The 12,626-nt window shown below is 36.9% G+C and overlaps 1 protein-coding gene across 1 annotated transcript in view; it reads left to right on the top strand.

The window, feature by feature from the left end:
- TRHDE (thyrotropin releasing hormone degrading enzyme) overlaps positions 1-12,626 on the top strand; it is a 202,912-nt gene that overhangs the window by 85,879 nt on the left and 104,407 nt on the right. The window contains exon 5 of the mRNA XM_017832814.1: positions 1,675-1,788. Within this exon, the coding sequence (XP_017688303.1) occupies positions 1,675-1,788 (114 nt within the window). The remainder of the gene's footprint in view (positions 1-1,674; positions 1,789-12,626) is intronic.

Below are 12,626 nucleotides of genomic sequence, written 5' to 3'. Positions count from 1 at the left end.
AGAGTCACGTTTTGCTTCATTTTTTCATTCAAATCCTATTTATTGAACCTTGTGTGGCAATCTGGTAATCTTTCTGCTAGTGTGTTCTTTGAAGCACTAGTGTTTACTTCGCTGTGGATCCTCATTGCAGCATTGATCCTTCCTTGGCACTATTCTCACTCCGCAAATACATGACAGAAGCAAGACCTTTCATTCAGGTCCCAGACAAAGCCTTCAAACAAGCCAGATGTCATGAAAGCGAACTGCTTATTGGCCAACTCCACTTTCATTCATTCTCCACTCTCATTACAGTTCAGCAGCAGCTCTTCTGCTCTAACCTGAGTCTCTGCCTGTGGAATACTTAATTTCTGCTCCCTTTCTGTGTATTTTCAGAGCTTGCAAACACGTGAAAGCTCGAAATTATTTCTGTTGATTATTAATTATTCTCATTTTTATTCATATTATGAGAAAACTGACATAATTTTACTGAAACAAAGTTTTGGTATTTGTTGGGCATAAAAGGTGCTACAGAGAGTATGAAATATGTTTTCATAATAGTGTATATGTTTCTACTCCTACCACTGGTGTTACGGTGATTCAGGTTGCATAGGGCCATTACAATCATTTAAACAGGATCATCCATGAGCAGAAGAATTTATGACATCTGATTTCCTTTGAATTCTTGTCCTCATTTGTCTTCCAGTGATCATCTTAGCTCTGTGTAAAATCCCTCTGACACCTGCATGCCCTGTGCCGTGTCTGTTGATGGCTTACTAAGCAGAGTACCTAATGGATGTGTTCTTGCCTCACCCTCAGATCCAGCTCTTCTCCTCTTTTCAGATGATGATCTTTATGTACTTTTATAGGAGTTTAATTGTCCTTGAGATTTCTGTCCTTCTTGCTAAATTAGATTGAAGTCAGTAGGGCAAATTGAGGGGTGACCTGGGGGAATAGGAAAGGCAGTCAACCCTCAAGTAGGCTTCCTTTGCATATACATTGGTGGCCTACGCCGTTTCAGATACCTCTGCTTCTGGTTGCTGTTTGGGAAGGCTGCAATTCTCCTGTAAGTCCTCTATGAAGTTTTCTAGGCCTGCGTGGGTATCTCAGATACCCTAGGATGTTCTCTAAGTGGCATCAACTACCTGCTTTTAGGCATCTGAGTCCTACTCACAGAAAGATGGCATTATTATATAAAACTGCTTTCCTTAGAAGACCTTCTGAGAGGAGCATCGCTAGTATTGTAAATCTTAGTGGGCAGACATTGTGGAGAAAGAAGTGCTAAAATTTAGGTCTGAGGTGGGGAATGTTTTCCCAATTTTTCAGTTTTCATACTATGCATAGTGACGTTTCCAGGTAATGGATCAGATTATTCAAGTTAGAAGCCTTTTTCTGTCCAGTGCATATGTTAGTCCCTTAAACCTAGGTGAGCATCTACTTCAGATAACTAAAGTTGACATTGTGAATACTGTCCTCAATGCTTCTTTTCCCCACTTCTTCTTTTCTAATGTTTTACTTCATTAACTTATGTATCCTGTAAAGGCTGAATTAATTAGTACATGAAAAAAACAGTTGAGTTTCAGTGGGCGGTGTATACTACTGTTTTTATTAAAACTTTTGGAGAATGTGTTCTTTATAAATGAAATATATGCAAACATGGTTTCCTAAAGGTCGTGCATTTGAACTTTTGTTTTGCAGTGGTTTGGTGACCTTGTGACTCCAGTTTGGTGGGAGGATGTGTGGTTGAAAGAAGGTTTTGCTCACTATTTTGAATTTGTTGGGACAGACTACCTCTACCCAGGGTGGAACATGGTAAGTCAGTTCTATTTTGTTAATGTGAAAACTCCACAGAAAAGTTGCTTTGCTGTTATACTCCTGCTTCTGTTATAGAAAAGGACTGCTGAAAAATACCAAATGATGCATGCAAGTATCAGATGTTGAATGAAACAAAATCACTAGGTGTGAAATAATTTGACAGCATTCCAAAAGTGTTCAATTTATTGCAAAGGAAATAATGTCATGTCTGTCGTAACCCAGCATTAAAATAGCTACTGTCTCTCTGCTCAGAAATATTTTGGATTAAAGCAGTTATGATTTAACTTGGACCATTTTTTAAAACATTGATATGGTTGAATTTTATCTACAAGATAAATTGGAAAGAAATGTTTCACAAAACATTTTATAAAATGGAGCATATTTTTTCTGACAGTATTCTGTTCTTTCCCTAAGTTTATTCTTTTTATCTTCCTGCTATTGTTTGGCTATCTAGCAGCATAAATTAACATGGAGTATATGAGTTGAGAATCTAGCTTTCAGTATGATTTCTGGCTGTATGTGGTTGAACACGCTTTGTCAACTGGTGTGCAAATAAAGGAGCTCTCTGAGGGCAGACTGGAAATTCTGTGCTGGTACATTGTTTTGAAGTCCTTCTGTTGAATTACATTGTACCTAGTAAGGTCTAGTTTATATGAATTGCTGTAATCTGGCTATATTATATTTATAAGAAAAACAGGAGATATGAGACGTCAGTACAAGGAAATTTTGTATGAACCCTATTGAAGGTTTCTATAGAGGTTTTGTTGTCCATTGGAGACAAGTTTTTGTTTGCTAACCTTTTATGTTTACGGGTATTTAATTAAGTGGCAAAATATTTATTATAAATCCCGATTATCTGATGGAGATTTGTTGGAGCTTGGATGTTTTGCTTAGACTCTTGCAAACTAACTTCTGAAATTTTCTTTTTCTGATTTCTGGATGATTTATTGAGTATTCTTATGCCATTAATTTTTGTATGCCATGAAATGAAGATGCTATAATTGTGAGTTAAAGCTAATTTTTGAAAATAGTTGTATACAGATACTCTTGCTTTATGTCTGCTTCTTGTGAAGTTTGAATTTTTTGTAGTATGTTAGTTTTTCTTTAAGGTGTCAATTTTGGTCTATAATTGCATTATGAAGAGGGAAACAAATCTTTATCTGTACTGACATCTGTCTTGCATACGTAGGCTTGTTGGATTTACGTGGCTTTGGCTATATTAAAACTCATTCTGTTCATCTTTATGAAGAACATAACCTGAATTACAATGTAATGATTCTAATTATAACTGCAATGAAATCTGGCAAGCCTTTATGATTCTAGCATAGTGAAGTGTCATAGATGACAACATTTATACACTGAATTTTATCTTCAAATCGTCAGTCAATTGTTCTTCACATTATCAGTCTAACAAATTCAGAATAACTTTGCTTTAGAAAATATTTGGAATATAGTATATTTGCTTGAAATTTTTGTGGAATTAATGTAATCTTCACTGTTATGCAAATGACATGCCCATCACATGAAATCTTGCCATCTTAGCAGAATACAGGCAAAGTGAATGGCTTGAACAAGGTATGGCAGTTAAACTGGGAAATCAGAAACGTGCTGCATAAATTAGAATTAACTACAGAAATACTGCTGTGCCTGAAAAAATATTAATCTGTCAAGCTTTTCCTTAAATTAAAAAGAAGGTAGACATAAACTGTTCATAAGGCTTTGAGCAGCTGTGGCCTTTGATAGAAAAATGACCATATTGACATATTTAAATAATTAGAAAATGAGAAGATTCTCTTAATGAGTTAAACATTTAAACATGCTGCATTCTTTTGCAGACTAGAGAAGGAGTCAATACTGTTGTGTTTCAGCCTCATTACAGAGATTGTAGGAAGAGGAAGCAAAAGTTACAGTTACTGAAATTAGGCTTGCTGGTATTTGTTATTGGTATAAAATGCATTTGCTGTTTAGATCACACTGACTGACATTTATAAACTTGAAAAAATTAAAGTGAGCATTTAGAAAAAAAAGAAAAAGGATGCGGTACAAGCTTCATGAATCAGTTGCAAAAACAAGAACTACAAGATTGATTTTCTGTAATGATGGCTAAACAGTGCAATATTCCAGCATTCCGGGTAGTGTTTTCTGAGCAGTATGTCATACCTGTGAAATAAAAATAAAAGAAAACATTATGGTTATGTTACCACAGGTTTTTGCATCAGGAAAATGGTGATATTCCAAAATCCTCTTTATTTCTAAAGAATTGGGAAAGTTATATAGTTAACTTCTTTCTCTTTTAGTTCTGAAATGTTAACCTTGAAAGTTTCCTCAAGAAGCCCATGGACTAAAATGTCGAATTCAGCTTCTTTTCAGTTTACTAAAGACTTCTTTTCACATTTTCTTTTGAATAAGTGTAGAGCAGAAGACTGGTAGTCCATTGCAGAAAAAGGACTTTTGTTTGGAAATGCAACTTGGACAGTATGGATACATCTGAAAAAAATGAATCTATCCACAGCTTCCTACCTAAGTTGTTCAATATTTATAGGCTACAGACACATAAACTTCCATCATTAAGGCTCATAAGCCTCTAAAGTTTTGCTACTACTTGTCTGAAGATGCTTCTCTTTTAGCAGAGCTGAGTGTTTTTCAGTGTCCATCTTATTTGACATTTGTAGTCTTGGTATGGCTGAAGCTGAGAGTCTGGAGGAGAGTTATCTGTAAGGCGTGTTCACACCATTATAACACACCATTTTAACCTAAACCAACAGCACTGAGTTCTGCACAGAGATCCATGGTTTTTTTCCTGAAACACGTTTTGTGGCTTCTCCTTCTTCTCTAGGTTCTTTAGCTTGCTTAAATATTTCTTTTCCTACTGAGGTTCTTCCTTTATATGTGTTTTTCTTCAGTTGTTTTATAGACTCTTTTGCAGCAGGAGAGACTAATGAGTAACAGTGACTGAACCTGCCATGGAGCTGTAACACTTTACTGAGCATTCCAGCAGGTCTAAAATTTCTTGTTTTGTCCAGAAGGCATTTACATACTTCATCAGGCTTGCATTATCTTAATGAGAAAGGAAATCCAGTCCTTATTAAACACTTGCCATCATTATGTTCTGGATCCTCCTATTAAAATTTTGGGTGAAGAACAGAATGAAGAGGCATTCTGATGGAGGTGTCTATTATCCATTGCAGTAAATGCAAGATACATCAGAACTCTTCCAAGGAAGTGAATGAAGTTTTGCAGCTTTTAAAAGAGAAAGATGAGTTTTCTGTGCTGAGAAGCTTCGTGACCACTGGTCTTAATATCCTTTTTCAAATTTAACTTACTTCAAATGAAAGCTAAAAATTCTCATTTCCTTCCTTCAGCTGAAAAATAAGTCTCTGCATGTTACTTTTTACCAGATGAAGCTATGTTTGATTTTGCAGGAAATCTGTCTCTGCTATACAGTTGTTAGACATTTTCCATGGAAAGGATTTCACCATTCTTCCCATTTCATCCTCTTGCCTTGTCTGTCCCTCCAATTAAGAGTTTTTTTAAATTCTTATTCCAAAATGCCTCAAATTCTTAGTCTTAGATCTCATTCTTAAAGTCTTGGAAGTTTAATCAATTGTTTCTGTGTTGTCAGGATAATTTTAGAAAGAAAGCTGTCTCTGCTAAGTGTTCCTTCCAGAGATCAGAGAATTCGCTTCATCATGTGTGCTCAGAGTAGTCATCTCCATGTGAATTCCCTGGCTATTGCTACTTCATAACTTAGAAAGAGATGAGATTTCTGTATTAAAGTCTTAAAATGTAACTGTTTAGTTGTCTCTCTATGCCATCAAAAAGCAACCACAGCTGGACGTAAGTTCTTGAGCTGTAAGAACTTATGACCGATTCAAGGTAATCTCATCTCTGTGGAAGGGGCCTCTGCTAGTTTTAGTATCAGAGAAAAGAAAAAATTGCAGCAGAAAACTACATTCTGGTAATTTCTACTTCATAGCTCTATCTATCTACCCTGATCACCTTCCTTTCAGAGGCCTGTTTCCAGCTATATATTCCATCTTCCTCTTGGACTGTTTCTCTCGTTATCTTGAAATCTTTTGCATGTGGCTTTGTAAAGGAAGGAATTCAGCTGAGGCTTGCAGATACAGGAATTTATTGACTGGTCTTTTGCCTTCTTATTTTCTGGTAGAAGGAACCATCATGTTTGTCCTTGAATGTCTGTGGCATTGGGGTAGGTTTTGAGTACTGTGACAGCAGGAATTACTGGCATGTAATTTGCCCTTACATCCATCAAACGAGCATCAAATACTTTAGCAGTCAGTACCTGGCTTGATGCTGAGAAAGCATTTCACAGACCCCAGCTGCCTTCTCCCTTTTCTTTATTATATAGAAGTTTGCTTTGCTGACAACCTTATTGACAGAGTCAAGGTGTAGTACATCAGCAAAACTTTGAATCCTACGTCTTCTTGATCCATTGATGCTCTGGGATCTCTCACTTTCTTGTCTGCTTACTACTTTTATAGGTAAGGATGGTCATATTTGTCAGAATTTTTCTTAGTATTAAATTAAAAGCTTTGTGTCTACATAGAAGGACATCTTTCCTATTTCTTAAAGTGAATCATGTTTCCTTTACATTATTAGGTTCCACAGTATGGACAATCCTGCCATTACTACAGGCAGTTGAAAACAATAATGAGGTTGCATAACAACATTTCTGTTTCAAAATAAGTAAAAAATTGATAAATTATCTTAATTGCCTATCTTTCTCATTGACTTGGTTGAAATAATAAAAGCGAATGCAGCCGTTAGACACATGTATATCTTTAATGTACTTCAACTCACATTGCCTCCTAAACTGTTTGCCTCCATCTGTAAAGATTTCTAAGGCATTATTTCACTCATAGAAACCCCAAAAAATAATATAAGTTTTGAGGTAGACTTAAGACATGGGCCTTTTTGATTTATTTAATTATTATTTTGGCATTTCACACCTGAGCTGTAGCCTGCTTGATCCTTCTGAATCCAACATAAATATCATGCTGGCTCAGCATTGAGTGAGATTCAGCCTCTCGTTTTTTAAAACTACTTTCACGTTTTCTTTTTTGGTTAAAGGCTCCCCATGCTAGTGTAAAGTAAGCCTTTAATTAATACCACATGGAATGTTTTTCCTCCAGTAACTATGCAGTGAAGTCAGTCCTTATATGATTTTCTGTTTTAACGATGGGGGAAGCTTTCAATGTAAAATTAACTAGAATCTCATGTATAATTGACTTTGGCAGGAAAAAAGAGATTGTAAATGTAAGGTGCAAGATCTTCTGTTTGCTAATTACTAGCCCTTTTTATGTATACCAGTTAAAAAGTCCTTATACTAAATTTTGCTTATAACTAAGAAAATGGATTTCCATTTCCATGTGGTCTTCCTGAACACAGGTGGGTTTTTTTAAATATCTAGCAAGGTAGATTAATATATGGAATTCTTAAATTTGAGCAGTTAACTCTTAACAGTTAGAGGTCAGACATAAGTGAATATCAGCATTTAGAAGAAACATTTATTCAAGAGATTAAGTACAGGTTTGGAGAATGTCACTGTCTCTTCTTTCTTTGTGTCATTTTCTGCACATCTTGAGATAGCAGTTTAAATGACATTATGATGAGAGCTTAGGGTCATGTGAGTTCAAATCTTCTGAGTTCAGGGTTTAGATGGTTTAGTTTCAGAAAAAAACTTATGTCACCTGGCTGAATTTCACATAATTTTGAATTAATAACCCCTTGTCTTCGGTAAAATGAGATAAAAACTTTACAGCAACTTTTGCCTCAAGGCAAGGACGCACTGCAGGATTGCCCTTCTGAAACAAGAATGTGCACTTATCGGGAAACATAGTTGATATGGGAAGTTCAGTGGCCCAGTTTGGTTGTATATTTGAGGGTATTCTTAACTGAAAGACTGTTTCCCAAATTTTCAGCAGTTCTGAGTGTGCTACCACTGTTTATTTTAAAATTGTGGCAGTATACAGTAACTTGGAGCACAAACTGATAATTGATAAGTAATTTTTGGAGTGCCTGTAAAACATCTGTGGTTTCTTCATAGCTTAGCTCACTGAATCTCATCACTTTCAGGTTGCAACAGAGTCTGGGTGTGTAATACCTCATTGCTGCTGACCTCTGGCAATTGTTGCTGGCAGTTGACTCAGTATACCAACCACATCTTGAAGCCACTTTTCATTTAAGTATTATTTACTATTTCTTGAATTGAGATGATTTTCCTCTACAGATTTCTTCTCTGGAGTTTGAATTAGAGGATAAGCTTCATACTTTGTAATGCATCTGGTGTACAACCAAATAAAAGCTATATCTGATAAACAAAGTAGAGAGAGGAAACAGAAGTTGAAGTAGCTGGTGAAATTGCTTAAAAACTCCAAATTGATTACCCTTCTGCTTGGCAACGTAAGCAGGTGGTCATGAATATCTGATTTGGCACTTTATTGAAAAGAAAATACATATCCAGTTCTCCTTGCTGATACTCAGAGCTATTGGTCTTCCTTAACTATGACCTCCTAGAACATCTACCTTGTTTTATAACAACAAAAATTGTCAGTCAGTGTGAAAATTTTTCAAGTACGGGGACAGAAATTTTGCAAGGTCTTTGACTGAAAATGCAGAAAAGAGGGTTATGAAGGTAGACATGGAACTGTGACATGTTCACAGCTGATAAATATAGAATCTGTTTCAGGTCTCCTTCAACAAACTGTACACATAATTAAAGCACACATGCAGAGATGTAAATTTAAAAAAAAAGCAGTCTGTAAGCTGCTCAAGGTATTTACAAAAAGTTACTGTTGTGAAGAGAGAAAGAAACATTGCTTTCCTTCACAAGTACTTGAGAGACTGTGTTATGACAACTTAGGATTTATAAGCACGTAGACAGAAGGAACTTGCTTTTGGCCCTCAGTTGATCTTATCTGGCCTTAATGTATTTTACTGAACCCTAGGTTTCCTCATAGATGATATTCCTCTGGTTTGTTCAGCTTCACCCTGAAATATATTTTATTAGAACTCAACTGCTTGTGGTGTATTTATTGGTGTTCTCTGATAGCTTTCAAAATTTGCCTCTATTTCTTTTTCCTAAGGGGGCACTTTCTCTATAAACCTAAGGCTTGTGTCTTGCAAATGCTTGTTTTCTCAGGCATTAAAGATCACTTAACTCCTTTGTATTCTTGATGGCTAGTAAAGCTCTAAATTTTGAAGAAGATACTTTCAGAAAATTTGTCAGGAAAATCATTTGCAGATTTGCACACTGATGTTAAACTTTATTCATATAGATTTCTCAGTCTATAATGTGTTCAAATGGCTGTCCCAGAATAAAGGCGATGCTTTTAATATTGAGGCCTTTGATCTCTTCTGCATGCTAATTATCAGTTTTGGCTTTCATTATGCTGTTCCTTTTATTTCACTAGTGGATGTTTTCCTTTTTTTTTTTTATTTTAGTTCTTTTACCTGGTATTTCATATTAATTTTTAGAAATGATTTTTATGTGACTTAAGTATTACATTATTGTCATGCTAACTTGTACTCTTACATTATGCCTCAATATGATATTGTAAAATCAGCAGCAATAACCCCTCTCCATTACATCATTGTTATCCTATTATGCACAATAAATTTTTCATGTCTCTTGAAGGTACAGTCTTTTCTGCCAAAAACATTATTTCACAATTGCTTTCTCTCCATTTAGAGTTGAATGGTGGGCACCTTATTGGAGATGAATACACAAAGAGTGACCACTACCTTTCTGTAAACCTTTCTCCCTAGAACAAGGTGAATTGAAATGTTGGCTAAGGAGGAGAGAGCACAGAGAAAGGATAAGCCTTTCAGGAAAACCCTGTACAAAGCAGAGGAGGTCTTATTGGCAAGCATTGGAAGAAGTCATTCCTATGAAGTTATAAATACTTGAATCTAGTGACCACAGATGTTTGAAAAATAGTCAGAAAATGTAAATATTTGAAAGACATGTTCATCTGATAACAACACTTCAGTGTCTGCACCTGGAAGCATTCTACTGAGAAAGACGGAAAGCAACTGGAAATAATTGTCATGTCTTTTCTTCTGAACACAGGTCTGGTGTCCCAGACACTGTACACAGTTCAAGGAAATCTCTGAGGAGAAGAGATGAAGAGTTGGGACTCAAAGTGTGCAGTAGGAAGATAGGGAGCAGAGATTTTTCCTCTTTGCCTTTAAATGAAGGCTCAAATTTGTGTGGAAGCAGGTCTGTCCTTATTTCAAACTTGGCTTTTGTGCTGCAATACCAACTCCTGCTCAGACCCCTTGGCCCTTTGTTAACATTGCATAACATTGTACTTACGTGCGGCTACCAACACTCTCCAAGCCTGGCTGCAAGACTCACCTGAAGCCTCTTTTCCTTATGGGTGGATCACAGTCTTTGGCTTTTCTCTTGCAGTTGAACTCCCTCAAAGGACAGTTATCTTGAACAACATTCTGTCATTATTTCATGTGTAGCTGCAGACCTGTCACCTATCATCTTGACATCTCGTTGGTCTCATTAAACACATTCCAAGATTGATTTCCTTTACAATTTCTATGCTAGGGGTTTGTTTACTCCTGTAGGTATTAGTTAAAAGAGATCAATTCCACTGTACTGCATAGGGTAGGATAACTAGGGAATAGAAAGACCCTCTTCTATCAGTATAAGCAGTTTGGTCACATGTGTTAGCCTTTTCCCCTTAATATGATGCCAGGACTTCAACAGCTGAGGTAGTGTTTCTGCAATAAAATTAAGGCAGTTTTAGTTTCTTTCTACATTTCTGCCTCCTGTTGCCTCTTCAAGCTGCAGGCCCCTTGTTAACCAGCAAACTATTTCTGCGCCCCCTGGAAGTATATTTGAGTGTCATTTTCAAATTTGTTCTCAGAGGCTTTGTACTAAAGAGAAAAGGTGGGAATGTTTTGGAAATCCTTTTAGTTCAATAAATTTAACTTTAAAGGTCAAAAGACTTCTTAATATTCACTAAACTGTAGGGTTGCATTTTCTGAGGCACACTAACTATTCTGTTTGTATCCCAGTTTCATGGTCTGCCATAAATTTCAGGAAAGACTTTTCAGCTGTTATAACTTGAATGAACAATCATGAGTCTAAAATGCTTGTTTTCAGTTCTGCAGGACATAACCAAAGAAACAAACAGAAAATGAAAATGTAGCCTGTCCTTTCTTCTTAAATCTTCACTTTATGTTTCTCATGTGCTCATTTTCTTGATTCCAGGCTCTGTATTTAGGTATTAATTTGTGATTATCCAGCGTCCTTTTAATGAGTTAATTCCGAACAGTAGCAATCCATTCACGCAACTGTTTGTCAATTGTGATATCCAAACTTGAATTTGGAGACAGGTCCATACCTCTGCATGCTTACACCTGTGTGGGTAACATACAGGTATGCAGGTATGCGGTGTGCCCTGGCAGCCAGGAGGGTCAACTGTGTCCTGGGGGCATCAGGCAAAACATTGCCAGCTGGTTGAGGGATGGGATTGTCCTGCTCTGCTCTGCACTGGAGCAGCCTCACCTTGAATATTGTGTGCAGTTTTGGTCACCGCAATATAAGAAAGATATGAAGCTATTAGAGAGTGTCCGAAGGAAGGCAGTGAGGATGGTGAAGGGCCTTGAGGGGAGGCATGTGAGGAGTGGCTGAGGTCACTTGATCTGTTCAGCCTGGACGAGACTTATGGGAGACCTCACAGCAGTCTACAAGTTCCTTGTGAGGGGAAGAGGAGGGATGGGCGCTGATCTCTTCTCTGTGGTGACGAGTGACAGGACTCGAGGGAATGGCCTGAAGTTGTGTCAGGGGAGGTTTAGGTTGGATATTAGAAAGAGATTTTTCACCTTTTGGTTGGGTACTGTAACAGACTCCCGAGGGCAATGATCACAGCACCAAGGCTGACAGAGTTCAAGAAGCATTTGGGTGATACTCTCAGGCACATGGTGTGACTCGTGGGGATGATGCTGTGCAGGGCTAAGGATTGGACTCAATGATCCTTGTGGGTCCCTTCCAACTCAGCACATTCTGTGATTCCATGATATCATACATCTGATGAAACTGGGACTTTGTTACTGACTAATGGAGAATGAGAGTGAAGTGTAACCAAACTGTCTACAATCCTTTACAGCTCTACAGTTTTCTGCTGAGTAGGACTGTCATAATAATTGTTTCCCTACATTTTTTTTTTCCCATTAAAAAAGGGCAATTACTACCTGCATATGCCTGAGAAAATTTGGAAATTAACAGTAATACGAACAAGACATTGCTTTTCCCTTCACAAACCTTACCTCATGCAGCCAGCTGAGAACACTGAGAGTGTGTTAGGTAATTGGCTTTCCTGCATCCTGTGTTTTTAATTGCCTGAATATACAGTCAGCTCAAGGTACATTTCTTGTGTTCTAATGTACATTTCTTGTGCTCTAATGAATTTTAACATAAAGGTTTATTTCCAGATGGATCAGCACTGGAAGAGCTTTTTGACTGTCTTACAAAAATAATTAAAATTACCACATTGATACCAAAACCTTACCGCACAAGAAATTAAACATAGAATTTATTATGTAATTGCGTGGTTATTTTATCTGAGGACATCAAGGTGGCTTTTGAAAAAAATGCAGCATTCCTTAGAGTTTCTTTGTATTATGGCACTAGGTTGATGTTAATTCGGGAGCTGTTAAAATTTAGATAAGGTTTGAGATACATCATTTCAGGGTGAAAAAGATCTCATTTAAACTTTCCATAGTTTTTCATTAACTCTTTGCATTTATTTGTGACTTGAAAAAGAAAGTAAATGAAGCTCTTCTTGACACAGTGT

The sequence above is a fragment of the Lepidothrix coronata genome, unplaced genomic scaffold, assembly GCF_001604755.1.
Source record: "Lepidothrix coronata isolate B3197 unplaced genomic scaffold, Lepidothrix_coronata-1.0 Scaffold206, whole genome shotgun sequence".
In the NCBI taxonomy this organism is placed as follows: Eukaryota; Metazoa; Chordata; class Aves; order Passeriformes; family Pipridae; genus Lepidothrix; species Lepidothrix coronata.
The sequence above is the reverse complement of the archived record's forward strand: the minus strand, read 5'-3'. Positions and strand labels throughout refer to the sequence as shown.